This window comes from Hakea prostrata, chromosome 2 (assembly GCF_041222555.1).
Source record: "Hakea prostrata isolate BN-2017 chromosome 2, UWA_Hpros_2, whole genome shotgun sequence".
In the NCBI taxonomy this organism is placed as follows: domain Eukaryota; kingdom Viridiplantae; phylum Streptophyta; class Magnoliopsida; order Proteales; family Proteaceae; genus Hakea; species Hakea prostrata.
In genome coordinates this window covers 62,343,256-62,361,247 of record NC_142601.1, presented here as the reverse complement: position 1 = coordinate 62,361,247, position 17,992 = coordinate 62,343,256, and the positions used below count along the sequence as shown (strand labels likewise).

At 42.1% G+C, this 17,992-nt stretch overlaps 3 protein-coding genes across 3 annotated transcripts; 1 reads left to right on the top strand and 2 right to left on the bottom strand.

The window, feature by feature from the left end:
- Nucleotides 1-418: 418 nt before the first annotated feature.
- Nucleotides 419-1,775, bottom strand: LOC149025500 (Heavy metal transport/detoxification superfamily protein). Its single transcript, XM_089143132.1, has 2 exons — nt 1,669-1,775; nt 419-1,568 (listed from the first exon to the last, which is right to left on the bottom strand). Exons 1-2 carry the CDS (start codon nt 1,672-1,674, stop codon nt 1,131-1,133), a joined length of 444 nt encoding a protein of 147 aa, XP_088999258.1. The 5' UTR covers nt 1,675-1,775; the 3' UTR covers nt 419-1,130.
- A 5,904-nt stretch (nt 1,776-7,679) lies between these two features.
- Nucleotides 7,680-16,374, bottom strand: EBS3 (Alg9-like mannosyltransferase family). Its single transcript, XM_089145716.1, has 10 exons — nt 15,944-16,374; nt 14,960-15,047; nt 13,915-14,074; nt 11,621-11,838; nt 10,956-11,251; nt 8,981-9,095; nt 8,762-8,900; nt 8,469-8,665; nt 8,239-8,328; nt 7,680-8,160 (listed from the first exon to the last, which is right to left on the bottom strand). Exons 1-10 carry the CDS (start codon nt 16,219-16,221, stop codon nt 7,996-7,998), a joined length of 1,746 nt encoding a protein of 581 aa, XP_089001842.1. The 5' UTR covers nt 16,222-16,374; the 3' UTR covers nt 7,680-7,995.
- Nucleotides 16,375-16,686: 312 nt separating this feature from the next.
- LOC149025498 (protein AGENET DOMAIN (AGD)-CONTAINING P1-like) lies at nt 16,687-17,283 on the top strand. Its single transcript, XM_089143583.1, has 2 exons — nt 16,687-17,088; nt 17,275-17,283. Exons 1-2 carry the CDS (start codon nt 16,687-16,689, stop codon nt 17,281-17,283), a joined length of 411 nt encoding a protein of 136 aa, XP_088999709.1.
- The last annotated feature ends 709 nt before the right edge of the window (nt 17,284-17,992 follow it).

Below are 17,992 nucleotides of genomic sequence, written 5' to 3'. Positions count from 1 at the left end.
TCGCAATCCATCAATGAACACTGCTTTTAACAACCCATCTGGAATCCCATGATCTGGCTTGGACCACCTCTTTAGTATCCATTGCAGTCTCAAATAGTAGCCATGAACGGATTCCGTGTCACGTTGTTTTATGGTCCTTAACTCGGATCTGCATTGGTCAAGTAACTCGGTTCTCTGGTAGAAATTTAGGAAAGAAGACTTGATTTCTTCCCAACTAAGAGATGGGTTAGGCTCAATGTTGAGATCGTACCAGATAGCAGCCTCGTTGTCCAGAGTCACTGGGAAGATTCGGAGAATCATATCCTCAGATAAAGCGTTGTTCGCTCGGCAAACTTTTGCGAATCGACTCAAATGAGTCACTGGGCTCTCATCCGGGTCACCTCGGAAGATTGGAAGAGGAACAATGTTTAAGTAGTCTGTAGTTCTGTTGGTAGCTTTACTCAGTGATGCTGCTGTTTCACCATAACTGGAAATTTCATCCTGACCGGATTCGGACACAGGATCCGATTCCGAGAAGAAAAAACGATTTTTCTGTTTGCCGGCCGATTCAGTTTCAGTGCATGTGGTGTGTTGCTCGTCTCGATCTTCATCATCCATATCACCATCGTCTTCGTATCTATTACGGTTGCTTAGGTTTTCGGATTGGGAAACTTCATCCGTTTCTTCTTCATCGACGGTATCTTGGTGTTGGTGGGTGGTTCTGTTCGGCGGAGAAAGAAAGTTTCGGTGATATTTGCGTTTCAGTGGAGGCACCATCATCGATAATTGCAGGTTTCCGGCAACAAAGACAAAGACTCTGATTGTATGTTAGAGATAATTCAATTCTGCAACGGGTTATACGAATACATGCATGGAATCGAATGGTTGGACTAGCGAAACAGAAACGATGCACCAGTTCAGGTGGAATTTGGCATTTTCGAATATCCTTACATGAAACCACACCAAATTACATTTTTATTTCTTCCAGACTTTGACAATGTAATTGATCTTAATTTTTACTTTCATTTTTCAGAAAAAAAATTGAGTCTTGATCGACGCTTACTTAACGAAAAGCTTCGAAGGTGATAGCACTTTTAAGGTATCTCATATTAGGCACATAACACATAACACCTTGTTGTGCAGGTAGATGATCACATGATAGAGCAAGCATTAGGGTTTTCATCACTGAACATGGCACCAGTTCGTTCATCAAAGATAGCAGAAGCAGGACGGTGGTAGTAACCGTAAGTAGGGTCATCATAGCCATGCTTGTAGTAGTTGTAAGATGAGGAAGGCTGAGGAGTGTTGTAGAAAGTGACTGCAGGGTTGTGGCTCTGATGGTGCTGGTGACGATAGTAGTGATCTTGGGTCTGGTACTCTGGATTGTAAGGAAGAGTCCACAGCTCTGCTCTCCTTCCAGTTTTCCTCACTGTCTTCAAAACCTTCTTCTGTTCTGCCCATCCTGTGACACTCACCTTCTGCATTCCCATGTCCACATCCACTTCGTCCACTCCTTCTAGTTTCTTAAGAGCCTTTCTGATCCTACTCTCACATCCAGCACAGTCCATATGTACTCTCATCTCTGTAATCTGTAACAACCAAAACCAACATCATCAACTATATTAGATGGGAATCATCATAAAATGCAAAAGAAAAGAGCAACAGAAATAGAATGAGAGAGGTGCTCACCGTCATGTTTTGTTAGATATAGTAATCTCTCCTTGTTGGGATATCTGGGTTTCAAGAAACCAAAACTGCAATAAGATCAAGATCTGAATTGTTGAATGGTGAATTGATGGTCAGTGTCTGTCTATATATAAGGGTTTGCCTGGCTCCTGTGGAGTGAGAGATAAGAGGGAATAGAATACTTGATAGCTGGATTCATGCAGGCTCACTCTAGGTCCCCCACCGACTTTGGGCTTTGCTTACATGAGAAGAACCGTGTGGAGGTCATGCAAAGAATGAAAGCTTGAAGAAAGTGCTTGGAAATGGCAATAACTCCCTAACTCAACGGCTATTTTTCTTAATTTAAGATACAAGGTTGACCCATAAACCAAGATTAACTATTTAATCAAATTGACGAGATGGGTAGTGCATGATAATAAATAAAAGAAATGGGCGAGGGGGGGGGGGGGGGGCCCCCCGGGCCCTTATTGACTAACCAACCGTGCCGGCACTTAGCACTTTCTTGCACTAAGTCAGCCTAAAACCCACTAGAGAGAGTAGAAAAGCTTAGAGCTCAAAGAGAACCTTGAGAGAACTTGTATTGCTCACTTGTTTGATGCTTTGTACAAATGAGTCCCTCCCCTATTTATAGGTGAGGTAGGATACAATGAATGGTTGTGATTTGTACAAGTGTCTAGAATCTAATGGTTAGGAATATTCTAGTGGGTCTAGATATTTCTAGGGATATTTCTAGAGACAAGATACTTTATAGATGTAGATTCCTCTAGAATCTCCCTCCCTTCTAGAATGTGGGCTAAGTGTAGCCCATTAGTGTTATTTCTAAGTTGGGCTAGTCCATGTGTGGCCCATGAATATTATACCATTGGGCCTATGATAAATTGGGCGTGTCATTCTCCCCCACCTATTCCGTCGACGTCCTCGTCGTGTTTTCATCGTGGAATCTCCTTATATATTCTTGAACCGCCACAATGCTTTCTGTTCCCAACTTGCTTCGCTCTCGTGCAATCCCTTCCACTTCACCAAATACTCTCGACTTGGAGGCACCCCACGTTTGCGCATTACTCGATCCGCCATTATATGTTCCGCCTCCTTGTCATAGGATGTTGTTATGCTTGTAGGTGCCCTTGTAGAAGTCCCACGACTAGGATCCTCCGCATCTCCTTGGTAAGGCTTCAACATACTTGCATGGAAGACAGGATGGATCTTGAGCTTTGGTGGGAGGTCTAGTTGGTAGGAAACCTTACCCACTTTCTTCACGATTTTGAACGGCCCTTCATACCGACGGACCAGTCCTTTGTGCACCTTTCGCAAGGACTTGAATTGTTGGGGTAGTAACTTCACCATGACCATGTCCCCTATTGCGAAGTTTGCAGGTCGTCTATCTATGTCGGCCCACTTCTTCATCTTCTTCGTGGCTTTGTCTAAGTAGGACTTAGCCACATCCAACCTTTCTCGCCACTCCTTGGCGAACTTGTAAGCTGAGGGGCTCTTTCCCGTATAACCCGTCACTATAGTGTGTGGTGTTAACGGTTGTTGCCCCGTGGCAATCTCAAATGGGCTTTGGTTGGTGGCCTCGCTTCTTTGGAGATTGTATGAAAACTGAGCCACATCAAGCAACTTGGCCCAATCTCGCTGGTTGGCACTCACAAAGTGCCTCAAGTATAGCTCCAGTAAGTTGTTGACACGTTCAGTCTGTCCATCCGTTTGGGGATGGAAACTTGTCGAGTACCGCAATGATGTGCCCAACAACTTGAACAATTCGGCCCAAAACCTCCCCGTGAAGCGAGGGTCACGATCGCTGATGATTGATTGTGGCACCCCCCAATACTTGACCACATTCTTTAGGAATAGCCTAGCTGCTTCTTCCGCTGTGCAATCCCTGGGTGCTGCCACAAATGTGCCATATTTGGATAGCCGATCTACCACCACCATGATTGACCCACATCCTTCGGACTTAGGAAGAGCGCTGATGAAGTCCATAGAGACACTCTCCCAAGCACGACTTGGTGTAGGCAATGGTTCCAACAAACCCCGTGGTGGATGTTGTTCCACCTTGTCTTGTTGGCACACAAGACAAGTCCTTACATAAGCCTCAACATCATCCCTCATCCGAGGCCAATAGTAAGTCGCTTCCAACAATGCCGAGTGCGTCTTTGCCCTGGATGACCAGCCCACTTGGTGTCGTGGCATTCACGAATAAGGTTCTTCCTCAGGTTGTTCCACTTAGGAACAAAGATCCTCTTCTTCTTGGCATAGAGAACACCATCCTCTTCCCAAAACCGCCTTGTTTTGCCTTCCTTGGCTGAGTGAGCAAGCCCTTAGCCATTGGGTCATGCTCGTATCCTCCCTTGATAAGGCTCACTTCTCCTTCCGTTGGCTGAGATGCCAACTCCGCCTTTCGACTTAGTGCGTCGCCCCTCTTTGCTTTCCCGGTTTATACTCGGTGAAGTCAAATTCCGCTAGGAAATCTTGCCACCTAGCTTGCTTCGACTCAACTTCTTTTGGGTTTGGAAGTAACTCGTAGCCACATTATCCGTCTTTACCACGACCTCATCCCAACAAATAGTGTCGCCATGTCCTTAGCATGCCCACCGTCATCTCCTTCCGTCCCGTTCCCCTCGCCTCGTTGGCTTCCTCTCTTGCTAGGGTGTCTTTCTTGCTTACCCCTCCAATTGCAATCACGCTCCGTATGTCCTCCTTTGCCATTCCCTCGCCCTTCTTCCATTCCCCTTCTTTAAATCATCAGCGTCTTCCTCGCCACTCCCCGCCTTGTTCTTCTTTAGTAGTCCGTGGTGGAGCGCCCTCTTGGAGTATCCCCATAACCTTCGTAGTGTTTATGGCCTAGGACCTCCTCCCCCTTAGTAGGTGCCTCCCATTCCCTTGCTTTCACCTTGCTCCCGTCCATTCTCCTTCCGCCCCCTACTTTATGCCTACATCCCTCTTCTTGTGCGCCGCACTTCTCTTTCTTCCTATGTTGGTTCTCCTTTAGGGTTTGAAGAACCAACCTTAGATGTTGTGCATTTCCTCCAATGTGTTACTATAGATGCGATGTCATCCAGTACCCCACGAACTTGTCGTGGTGAAATATCTTGTTCATGAGGGTCATGTGCTTCTTGTGCCGGCTTACTGACTCTATCCCTTCCTCCCTAGTCTTCTTTCCCTTCCTTTTCCCCCCAGTCTAGCTTGTTATCTCCCCGCCTATCAATCTCTCTGATATTTGTTTTTGATATTACCTTGTTGGTCCCCTTCTCTCCTTCCCTCTCTTTCTTCCCCTCCCTTGGTGCCTTCCTCTGTCCTCTCCTAGCTCCTTGTTCTTCCTTTTCCTCCACTCCCCTCCTTTGTCCTTCTTTTTGGCCCCCTCCAACTCAATTGCTGATCCACCTCCCTCATTGGTGGTAGTCTTTTGGTGCTCCTCCTCCTTGACTCCTTTTTCTCTTCTCCTTCGTTGCCTCTTGCTCCTCCTTGTCTTCCATGCCCCTTGTCCCCCCTTTTGACTCCCTTCTCCGCTGGCCGTTTTGGCCCCTCCTTGTCCCTTGTCCCGCCTCTGTGCTCCTTCCTCCTGTCCCCTTGCTTTGTGGCTGTCCCTTGCCCTCTCTGATTCCTGCCGCCCATTCGTCTCCTTTCCCCATCCCGCCTTTCCTGCTCCTCTCTCTCACTCCCTTGGCAACTCCCTCTGGGCGTGCCTTCTTCCTTTGGCTCCCTCTTTCCTTGCTCTCTTCCGCTTTCCTCCTCCTCGACTTGTGTGTTGCTCCCGTTCACCTGCCCTTCCCCTTGCCTTGTCCCCTCCCTCTCCCCCTTTGCTTAGCTTTGTCCTTGCCTTTGCCCTCCTCCTCCCCTCCTCCTCTTCCCTTTCTTTTCCTTGGCCTTCTTTTGCAATCCCTCCCAATGTGGTCCATCCGGCCTTTCTTTGCTTTTCTTCTTCCTTTCTTGCTTCCCTCCTTGTTTGAGACTTTTTTGCCTTCCCTTTTGTGTCTTCCCTTCTCCCCACCTTTCCTTTTGCTCTTCTTGGCCTTCTCTCCCTTCCCTTTACTCCTTTCTCTTTCCTCCTTTCTCTTCTTTTCCTCCTAGTCGTTCCTCTTGTCTCTCCCTCCCTTTTCTCCTTCCTTCTCTCCCCTTCTTTCCTCTTTTTCTTTCCTCCTTCTCCGGATAAAATTGTTTCTTAAGCTCTTTCTTGAAGTCTTCCCATGTGTCTATGGTGCACGTACCTTTTGCATGTCATTGTACCTTCGTCTCCACCATAGAGCTGCGGTTTCGGTGAGGTAGAGTTGCACGGTCTTGATCTTGGTAGACTCGTCCTCCATCGACGTAGCTTCGAAATACCGCTCCATGTGCCATAGGAAGTTGTCAACCTCCCGAGCATCTCTCGTTCCCTCGAATGCCTTAGGCTTTGGCACCTCCACCCTTGGTGCTTCAAGCCACACACTCCCACCGTCGTGGTTCTCCCGCACGTTGCTACCTCTCTACTCAACTCCGCACACGAGCTTCCACCGTGGCGATCCTTTCCACTACTTGGGTCCGAAGGGCCTCAAGCTGTTGTTGTTGTTTGTGCTCCATGGTGTTGAGAGCACCCAATAGGAACTCCTTGAGCTCGTCCATCCGGCCATCGAGCTCATCGGTCCTTTGTTCCCCAACGTCAAGGCGTTCCCTTGCCTCGACCATCGCCAACTCCACCCGCGTTAGACGTGGCTCCATAGTTGCACTAACTTCAACGGACTTCTCCTTGCCCTTGCGCCTATCCTTGGTGGTGTGGGTCTCCCTCCCACGGTTTAGCTCCTCTTGTGCACCATTGAACGTCTCGGACTCGCTTGTCATCGTGTTTTCCCACACGCTTGACACACCCAACCGAAGCTCTGATACCACAAATGTCACGGCCTTAGTTATTGACTAAGCCAACCGTGCCGGCACTTAGCACTTTCTTGCACTAAGTCAGCCTAAAACCCAGCTAGAGAGAGTAGAAGAAAGCTTAGAGCTCAAAGAGAACCTTGAGAGAACTTGTATTGCTCACTTGTTTGATGCTTTGTACAAATGAGTCCCTCCCCTATTTATAGGTGAGGTAGGATACAATGAATGGTTGTGATTTGTACAAGTGTCAGAATCAATGGTTAGGAATATTCAGTGGGTCTAGATATTTCTAGGGATATTTCAGAGACAAGATACTTTATAGACGTAGATTCCTCTAGAGTCTCCCTCCCTTCTAGAATGTGGGCTAAGTGTAGCCCATTAGTGTTATTTCTAAGTTGGGCTAGTCCATGTGTGGCCCATGAATATTATACCATTGGGCCTATGATAAATTGGGGGGGGGGGGGGGGGTGTGGGGTGTTGGGGGGGTTTTTCTTTTCTCTCTTCGGGGGGGGGGGGGGGGGGGGGGGGGGGGGGGGGGGTGTGTTTGTGGAAGAAGGGGGGGGGGGGGGGGCGAGAGAGGGGTTTTTTTTGGGCGTGGCGGTGGGTGTTTGGTTGCAGCCCAACTAGTTTTACAAGTTAGTATTTACAAGTCAAACAAACGAAAAAGAAACCCAGTTTTTATTTGAATTTTAGCAGATCTCCCCCAAGATCAAATGACCATTGATGACTGCGTCAAGCAAGGAAACATTATTTGTGAAGATTTAATTTATATGAAGTTAAAAAGTCAAACAACTGAAAACAATAAACCTCCATGTTAGGTGCTTGAGTGCTTCCTTCCTAAATATTAGATAATACCTGTTCCTGTTAAGAGTTGTTTTTGCAAAGCAATTATTTCAAAAGGCGGTGCTTATACATGATTCCTCACAAATTATCAGCCGCGGATTGGGGAGTTGAAATAAGTTCCTGAGGTCATCAAACCAAATTGGCAGAGGCCATTTCTGTTATCAATTCAATACCTCTGAACTTGTATTGAACCTATTTGGTATCAACTGTGTTAAGCAGGCCAAGTTGTTGTAAGCAAGATATATAATTCACAACACCAGTGATAAAATAGTCACTCTCAAGAGTCTAAACACAAAATGCAACAATAATCACATGGTACATGTCGTAAATTGAGCACCAAGAAAAGGAAATAAGATCCATAACTATAACTAAGAATAAGTTCCTCTGATATTTATGGTTGAAAAACCAAACAAAATCTCTCTCCCAGTATCCTAAAGCAAATTCATGAATGAAGAAAAACCTATGGCATACTACAAAAAGGGGCAAAAAACCCATATCATCTGAAATGGTTAGTCTCAGCCCTCAGAAAAGGAGGTAACTTGTGTTCTTGTTACTTGATGCATTCATGGGAGTCCAGATCTCAGTGGTAGAAGAGCATTTGGTGTACGAACTCGATATCTCATCATGATTTGACATAGAAACTAACTAGTCATTCTCGTCAAAGCTAGGATCAGATGTCGTATTGGATATTCTCCTCAGTAATTTATACATACCGAAGACATTCTTCTGCCACCACTGATGCGGGATGAAGAATGATCTGTACAAGGGAGGTGAAAGCTCCCTGTCCAGGTAGGGTAAAGAGGCAAGCACCTGTATTTTATACAATTTCAGCATGCATATATTACAAAAATAACAGAGATAAAACACAATCCATCCCCCTAATCTTACCTCCCATGTTGACAAGTCACTACCACGTGAAGGGAATGGCCGTCGAAGTTCCAATTCGATGAGAAAAGTACAGGCATCAAGATCCCTTACCTGCAAACAAACTTGAATGAGGATCCATTGGGGGAATTCATTTTTTTTTTTTATCTGTCTTAAATATTTTAAAAAGCCTTAAAAGTAAACACTATATGAGTTGAAGCAACTGTGTAGACTTTCAAGTCAAGGATAATTACAAATTGCACATCAGATGCCACATTCTTGTTATTGAAATAATACGGTGCTGCTGCTGTCCCACCCAAGGAAGAATTGAATGGGACTGGAAGGAGCCCCCGGAAGCCATCATCTATCCATCGAACTTCACTCACATAATCAGGAATGAAAAAGGAAGAAGGGAATCGATGCCATTCACTTCCCACACAGACCACAGCACCTGCAAGATGAACATGAGATCTAGAAAAGAAATGATAATTCCAAAGTTCTTCCCATATATTTCAAGATCCAACTGATACAAGAGACCAGTTCTCACCCTGACCAGCATCATCATGATGTTCCAAGTGTTTGTAGATCTCAATAGGTGCAGAATAACCATGAATAAGAGAAAACGTTCGACTATGAGAGGCACATAATATGAGGCCCAGGGCCACAGGTCTGAGTACTTTGGCAGTCTGCAGGAAAGAGCAGATGTGAACCATTATTAGCGAAAGAATATTAAAGTTAGGGACATTTCTGGGATACGGGAACTCACCTTTACAAGGAAAGCATTAGCATGGGGGTCATACTTGTCCCTAAAAAGATCAGGAAAACTCTCAATGACAGCTGAAGCAGCAACACATACAAGTGGGTATATTGGATATAGGAACCTGAAACCAAATGATAAATGCTAAAAGTCATCATTTGCATCTTTCCCAGCATTCGATGCAGAACATAACATTAAACAAAAAAAATTAAAATACTTTATCATGAAGAGGTCTCAAATCCAAGTGCTGTTTAAACTAAAACATGCTCTATGTTAGCCAGGTACAGAATTAACGGTAGTAATGATTATGCTCAATTGAAGGGTAATATTAAGTACAATAATTTCACCCCAGAATAATTTTAGTGTAATAAGATTACCAAGTATAATCCTTTCAAAAAGGCTAAAGACCTCCTGGTCTGGCAGACTAGAGACAGATACCTCATCTAGTTCACTTATTTGTCCAATTTAGGATGTTAATGGGGCCACTCTGACCATGCAAAGAGAGGACACGATCTGGATTAGTGAAATTTCATTTTTGAGAGCCTAAGGGCCTGTTTGGTTACATGAGTCTGGAGATTTCAAATCTAGAGATTTCAAATCTATGGAGTTATAATTTATAAAATTAGATGTTTGGTTGTGGAATGAAATCTGTGGATTCATCCTAAAAAACTATTTGATCGACGTGATTTTTGTGAATGTGCAAATGTATAGTTTTTTTGAAATTTCTGGATTTCACCCTTTACCCATAAATCTACAGATTCACGTTTTTAGTGTAAAAATGTGAATCTCTAGAATTCATGAATCTAGAGATTTTTACAACCAAACGGGTATAATTCTCAAATTCATGAATCCAGATATTTCAAATCTCTGGATTCATATAACCAAACAGGCCCTAAGTGAACCCAAAAACCTCATGTATTGTATGTACAGCTTGTGTATGTCTGTGCATGCCTACTATTATTCCAACCACTTGAATTCGAACAAATTATTCAACATTTGTTCTGACACTAGGAAAACCCATATGGGTTGAAACTTGACATATGAGAATGGGACTTGGAGCGTAACCATCCACAATTTTTGGCCTTATCCAACCAGTCATATGACAAATACAGGCATGCAGATCAGGAATTTGTTTCTAATCCTTCAGACCAGGAATTCCATGGACTACATTTAAACCTCCTTCATTCCAACCCCCCCCCCTCCTTTCTCAAACACAGTTTCAGTAACCTCTATATATTGAAATCCATCTACATGTAACATGTAAGAAAGTCCATACAAGTAATTTGAAGTACAGTTTCTGCATCAAGAAATTGTCAAAAATTTTACAAGGAATTCAAACATGAACAAGATTTGGATTCAAAATGGGATTGAGAGGTAAGGCAGTCTTCTGAAGCCTTTGCCCATCTTCATAAGGTGAGTGATACATCAAATTTGTTATATCAAGTAATTCCAATTTGGAGGTTCTCCAGACAGCTCCTGCAAGCTGCCTAATCCACCTAAGGATAGTTGCATGATATCCATGAACCTGGTTCACGTTAGGGTCTGGCTCAAGCAGGGCACAGCAGTCCAAACATCATCACCACCAAGAAGATCCAACCAACTTACAATTTCAATTCTTAAACTCTCTTCCATTGCTAGTTGGTTACACATATAAAAAAGAAATAATCCTCCATAAAATGACAACTAACTACTATGTAAACTACCTTGAAGAAGGAAGCTGAAAGACAATAAGGATCAGTATCTAACAGCTGACCCAATATAAAATAAATTAATTCCTTGTTGAACCAAAACTCAGAATTTTATCGGTTCATTTAGGTCTGGATTTCCATATTAGGTCAGACCCATTAGAGGAGCTGTATCATGCATCAAAGATACAGAACTACCAGCTTTAACCCGAGATAAAGATCTTACAAAGCACAATTACATATAGAAGTCCTGAAATTTTGATAAATGATACATAAGGAATAGGTAGATCTGTTCTAACCTTTCTTCTTTGTGAGGTTGTAATGACATAAATGCCAACCAAATGTACAAAGGTGAGACTACAATCAGCAGGTCAGGAGCATATTTCTTCTTGGCAATTGGAAGAAATCCCAGGAACAGCAATGCAAGAACAAAGCAAAAGTTGAAGTTGTTAAATCCATTCCTCAGATAATAAAATGGACCTTCAACCCCGTATAGATGACTCTCACCACCTCCAAGGACATTATATACCAATAGATTGAAAACAGATGATGTCCATCGTCCATAGTAGTAATGGTCAACAAGTACAGAGAGTCCCTGGAACAAAACCAAAATCCTTGAGTACAGTTGCTACAAAACAACAGCACAATATTCATAAAACAACAACCACCACAATATATTTCTATCCTGAACCTGGAGGAAAACACGCAAGGTTTGATATAGATGTATTCTACTGGTAACATGCACCAAACATTGCCATTCAACCAATGAATGGTCAAACAAAACATGCAGCTCAAATGCACCAGTTTTCAATGGAAACCTGGCCACAGTCTGAATTGTTTTGGTTTCAACCAGGGTTGAACCTAAATCTAGAAATATGATATAACCAAGCTTTCCCTTACACTATGTACCAAAAGAATATGAAGCAGATAAATTCTAGATGAAATCATAGTTTAATTAACTTACAAGCAGAATAAGAGAAATAGCTGCTCCAGAATAAAACACCAGCTTGAACCGTCTAATTAAAGAATAACAAGTTATTGGCAGAAAAACCAGTATAGAGAAAGGCCAACCAACGATCACTCCTATGGCTGCAACTGAAACTGCCATGCCATATTTCTCGAGAAGGAATAATGCTGATGAAAGAGAAACGGCATACATAGAGAATGAACTTGGCAAGAAACCTGGCCAATCCAGCCAAAAGAAATGACATCAGAAAAACCATCAGAAATAGTTAAAGAAGAATTCTTTGATGCGTACAAGCAGTAAGGATACTAGTACTGTGACTACTATCATATAGTGATGCCTCATTTTTATGCATATTCTTGAGGCAGAAAACATGAGGTCCTATACTCCTATTAGAGCCTAATGACCTGGCAACCATTTGTGCCTTAACAGACCTTGCCTCAGCTAAGCTCCGAGATTGCTCAGTCAGGTTGGGTTAGAATCAGCCAAATAATTAATATTTTAGCAACTCTGTCATGCCAGTTTAATAAATTTTATACCTCATTTCCATAAATAAATAGAATTAATTACAGTACATTATAATCCAAGCATAACCTGAAAAGTTTAATTCAATGAACCCAATACAAGTTGGATTAGTCTCTGGAATGATGAGGTTAATTTTTAGGAATTGGATAGGGTAAAGTACAGAAAACAAAACTTAAAATTCAGAGGAAAAAAGGGGACTTGATGGAGAAAAAAGAAGCAAATGAGAGAATAGTAAAATCTGGGATAGTCTGCTATTTGCTCAACCAATAAGGCGTTGCATATGAATAACCCGTTCAAGTCTTAGGAAAATTGATGTGAACAAGGGCCCTCCCCCTAGATAAAATCCCGGTTTGGGCCCCAAGGCCCAACCAAGATGGCACACCTCGGGCTGGCCAAACCCAAGAGGGGCAATTTGGTCATTTTCCAGCCCTAATTAGCTGCTGACTTTATTTTCAGCTTGAGTCCAATTCTATCTTAAAGTCTATGTTTTAGTCAGTTTTGGAGTTCTAGTGTCATAGAGAGTCTTTCTTTTAAGTAGGACTCTTTGTGGATAATTAGGTCTTTCATTTCAAGTCAAGTTCTTTTATTTTATATTTATTTATAAAAGGGTATCCTAACTTATAAAGGAAACCCTAGTAGAGTTAGTTTCTAATTCCTAGTTAAATCTAAAGTCAATTTCCTAGATAGAGTTAGATTGATTCTTTCTTTCTTGATGCAAGGCTACAAATAAGCCATTCTCTCCATTGTAAAGGCTGTTTCAATTGAATAAAGATTAAAGCATTCTTGTGGGAAACAAGTCGCGGTTCTCTTGGGAGGCCCATGGCAGATTCTTAAGCTTCTTGCCTTCAATTGCGGGATTCATCTTCAAGAACCAGAAGTCACCTTCCCTCAACAACAACTCCTCCAAGTAAGTCAAACACCCCCATCCCCTTCCCCTCTACCCACCACCCATCACAGCCCTCCCCCTCCCCTTCCCCACAACCGCAGCCTCTCAAATCCACTCCCCTACCCCCCTGCAATCCTTCCTAAGCCCTCTCCATACTCCAACAAGCCCTCTGGGTCCCTCCCCCCAAACCCTGAGAACCCCCCCCCCCCCGCACCCCTCTTTTTCTCTCTCAGTTCCCTCTCCCTGCCTTTTCTGGCTTGCAGCAACCAGGGGAAAAAAAAAAAAAAAGAGGAAAGAAAAGAAAGAATTTGCCCAAGATTCATTCCCAAAACTCTAAAATTCTCTTTATCAACTGTTTCATTCGAGAATCATCCTCACAATTCTCCCCAAACCTTTCCAAATCAACCCCAAGTTATCCCATTCTCTTTTCTATCAATCCTAGAGAATTTTTTTGTTTTTCAAGATTACCCCATGGGAATTTAGTAAAACCCTAACTTTTCCCTAGCAACACATATACCTTTCAATTAGTATTCTTTGTTACCTTAGATACCCATTAGAATTTTGGTGATTATTTGTTGGAAGATTCTGGACAAACCTAAACTTTAGGACAATATTTCAAAGAATCCTAACCCTAGAGTTGGGTTACATCAAATTCTTGAATTGCCTTCATTGATATTAGCTAAAAATGCCATTCGTATTATTTATTTTCAAATGCTTGAGTGGTATGAAGACTTTAAAGCGTGGAATAGAGTTGAGATTTGGCAAGTAATGTTTGTATTGTTGACATCCTTAAGAGTAAGCTCCCACCAACTTGCAAACAACAACCCGGAAACATAAATATATAAGATGCAAGCATAGATAGGACACAAAAGAAACAACTTACTTGTGCTAGCAAAGAAACATCCACTGGTCAAGCACAACATTGCCAATGCATAAGAAGCAAGACGTTTTCCATATTTCCTGGAAAGGGCCACCACTAGTGCTGCCTCAGTGATAGCTGAAATGGCAGCAAGAAACAGTCTTACAGCATAAAATACTCTAACCTGAGATTTGGAAGAGGAATGATTAGAATAATTCAAAAGAGAGAACAATTGTTAATTAAAAATAAGGAGAGAAGGGGTAAGGGGAGAGAGGTCATGTGTGCACAAAAAACCACATATGGTCCTCACAAAAAATGTTGTGGAACAGATATAATACTATTCATCCGATTGAATTGGCCCCATCCAGGCAGAGACATTAAAAGAGGTTCACCAAACAGGAAACTGGTTAAAACAAAGTATAAGACACAACTACAGGGATGGGAATGCCAGTACATGGGAAGCTCACAAGTACAAATTCACAAGGAAATAAGTAGGAGGGCACTAGATTGAATTTGAGTCTTAAATTTGACTAGTTGTCAATCCAGACCATATCTAGACAACCAACAAGTAGGATCACCACACCATTAGCACATGGAAGTAATGACGAATTCTGATCGCTTTTACGCGAGAAAGGGGGACCACCCTCTAAGCCTAAGTATTCCTCCAGATATGCCCATCTAGAAAAATTGTTGCCAAAATTTTAAACTCAAGTACAACCATACAACCAGTTATTAAGTATAAGATTACAGAAGTTCCCGAACCAGCAGAACTTTAAAAGCAGGTCCCAGTGAGATATCCTAATTCCTAACAAATGTAATACCTTTCTTTGAGCAAATGAATAATATTTTTTTATTTTTTTGTAGAAGCAAATGAGCAATATCACCATAAAAAATTTTCAAACAATTGCAGTCAATTACTATTTGGAATTCCATATTTAACAAACTTTGCTCTCTTTATTGAAAGGTTATAAGGTCCAATGAGAAAACTAACATTGACTTAGAGATGATATCTTCTAGTATATTATCAAGAATATCCAGAATTGTTAGACAAAGCAAGGGAACATCTCACTTTTTCCTCACTGAACAGCCAGGAAGCAGGTCGACCCACTAATTCATGGAAAAGAATGTAAACATACGAGCGAAGAGCAAACTGGGAGCTGCAAGATACAAAAATAAACAAGTCATTATACAACAGTTCACAACAGCAACCACTCAGCCATATCCCAACTAAATGGGGTTGGCTAAAATCAGTACACATCAACTTAATCAATATAATAGTTCCATCAATAACTTCAAACATTAAGGTTAACAGGCTAGCTGCCACAAATCACAACTCGTAAATTCAGAGAATTTTTTTGAAGGGGATGGCTTTCTAAACTGCAAATGCTGAGATTCCTCATACAGCTGTTATGACCATAAGATTTTTCTTGTACTTTTTTCCTTTTAAATTGTTTACGCGTCTGTGTAAGTGACACTGTTGTGGACTATAGTTTTCTAGAATCCATTCCCCAGACTCCACCGATGTTCATTTTTATTTAGTTGCAGAACACTTTTTTAATATATTTATTTAGTGGTGTGTAGAAAATGGTACCAAGATAAACTAAAAGAACAAACCATATAACAGAAAAGAGATCAAAATCCTACTAAGTATGACTTAGGGTGTTCTTGGATGCTATATCGTACTTTCCATTTCTAGACAAGGAACTCCTCCCCCACCACCACACCTAAAGGGTATTCATTTGATTGAATTAGCATGATGAGGAAGTGTAATTGTTTGATTCAACAGAATTCTCTAATGGCGAGTTCACCCCACTCCTTACTTTCGTGCTCGCACCGTCCCTTCTGAATACGATTAGGAAAATGCGAACCAAATTCCAAACTACATGTCAGTAGGAACAGTTAAAGGACAGTTCTTCTTTCGACTTCGACGTAAAAAACCCATCTTTAGAGTGACACTAATTTTATCGGAACCCCTTAAAAAAATCCAACAAAGCGAATAAAAAGCAGCCAAGCTCTTCAATGATATAAGAAGTGAAAAGAAAATGAAACCTACCTGTATTCCCAAGTCTGGAAACCAGATTTATAAAGGAGGAAGTGTAAGGGCTCCCAATAATTGAAAACCTCATCGCAGTCGTGAATGATATTCGAGGTGGCACTCATGTGCCTCAAAACCCCAAGCATGAGTAATGGTAGGAACCAACCCAAACCCTTGTTCTCTTCTCTTCCATCAGATTTCTCTGGTTTGTCGACCTTCGAATAGGACAGCGACGATGATGATGATGCCGATGGATCAGAACCCTGAGGACGTCGCTGCCGCGTCGTGAGAGACATTTTAATGGATTCTCTCAGTCTCAATCAACATAAATAACGAAAAACTTAAATCTGTCTTCAGTTCAGTCAATCCTACAGAGTGATTGAGAATTGGAACGATGAAAACTTAAACCCAAAGCAATCGCGACGAAACGAGACTTCTTCCTTTTTGAAAAGCAGAGAAAGCGGAGGAGACGAACGTGTGCGGTTCAGACTTCTATATGGATTTCGAACCAAAACGAACCCGGTTCATCCAATCACGTGAAACGTATCCGTTCATTCCGTTGAAAATTGTACGAAAACCCCAAACTACCCAGTCGACTCCGATTCGAAGTTCGAACTTATAAAACCAGGTTTTAACAGAAACCTTGTAGACTTCAATTTCTATGGCTTTTCACCTTCTTCCTGCTTCTCTTTCTTAGGGATCGGAATTCGAATCTTCTCGGTTTGCAAGAAAACAGAAATCGAAAGATCAAAGAAACAGCTATGGCTTACCGAACTGGTTGCCTGGTTGAAATCTGCAGCAAAGAAGAGGGGTTTGTCGGTTCATATTACAGTGCAGAGATTGTCCTTCCAGTCGAAAAGACTCATTTCCTGGTGGAGTATAAGAATCTTTTAGCCCAAGACGGGGAGCGATTGTTGAGAGAGATCGTCAGTGCCAATGAAGTAAGGCCTTTTCCTCCTGCAATTCAAGTTTCTAAATTCTGTCTCCACGACAGAGTTGATGCCTACGATAACGATGGATGGTGGATTGGAACGATCACAGAAAGAAACAAGTCCAGTTATCGTGTGTACTTCGAAAGCACTGGAGATGAAATTACTTATCCAGTTTCTCGATTGAGAGTTCATCAGGAGTGGGAAAATGGCAAATGGTTGTCTTCTCGAAAGGTATGGACTTGATCTTTTTGTTGTTCATCTTTTTCTTCCGCTCTTGATAATTTCTTTTTTCGTAAACGACGTCAATGCATGAGGGGGTTCTTTAGAGCTCGATACTTCCATCTCTTTTCTTTCGCTTGCGAGACTCATGGACTCAGCGGTGCTAAGTTGCTATTGATCGGTTATCTCTTACTGCAGGGTCTCTGAAACTGCTTTGGTTCCACGGCAACGTTGGAGAGGAATGAAGGAGGCTTATTCAGTTAGTTGTATAAAGAAACAAGACACTTCCATTTCAATTCTTTTCTTTCTTTTGGGTAGAAGGTGGAAACTTCGATTGCAAGCTTTTGATCCATTATAATCATATTCTGCAATTAAGTAGAAGGAACTTCCATACGGATAAATGTACTCAATTCCTGATTTGTATGGAGATCCATCACCTTCTAGTTTTCTTTGCAACTTGATTCTCGTTATGTTCTGGAAAAGGAAATCGTTAATCGTAATGGTCAGTACTCGGGACAAACTGTTTCTTTTATTCGATTTCTTCTGGGTAAGTAACGATGTTGGGGCATTTGACTCCATTACTGCTTGTTGTTCTGTAACCAAATTGGAATATTTTTTGGGAAAAAGAACCTTTTGTAATCATGAAGCATAAACCACATAAACTCCATACCATATTTAACAGTGATATTTACATACAATCCTTCCTTTGCACGAGCTTGCTGGAGCATTGACACTTCTAATTTGAGCAGGTTACTTTCCTGGATAATTTGGATCTATTATAATAAACATCTATTCGAGGGTCAGCACCCATTTCTCTCTAATGCTATGTCGTAGCTATACAGGATATAGAATGAAATACAATAGCACAATGGAACCTCGTCTTCCTTGGAGCCAGCTGTGCCGACTTCTTCTCATA

Bases quoted from the DNA above. Each gene is read 5' to 3' on its own strand.
- EBS3 (XM_089145716.1), bottom strand. From the start codon at position 16,221: ATGTCTCTCACGACGCGGCAGCGACGTCCTCAGGGTTCTGATCCATCG. The intron at 15,048-15,943 runs GTAGGTTTCATT...TGTATCTTGCAG, and splicing joins TTCCAGACTTGGGAATACAG to CTCCCAGTTTGCTCTTCGCT. The intron at 11,839-13,914 runs GTAAGTTGTTTC...TGGATTGGCCAG, and splicing joins ATGTTTCTTTGCTAGCACAA to GTTTCTTGCCAAGTTCATTC.
- LOC149025498 (XM_089143583.1), top strand. From the start codon at position 16,687: ATGGCTTACCGAACTGGTTGCCTGGTTGAAATCTGCAGCAAAGAAGAG.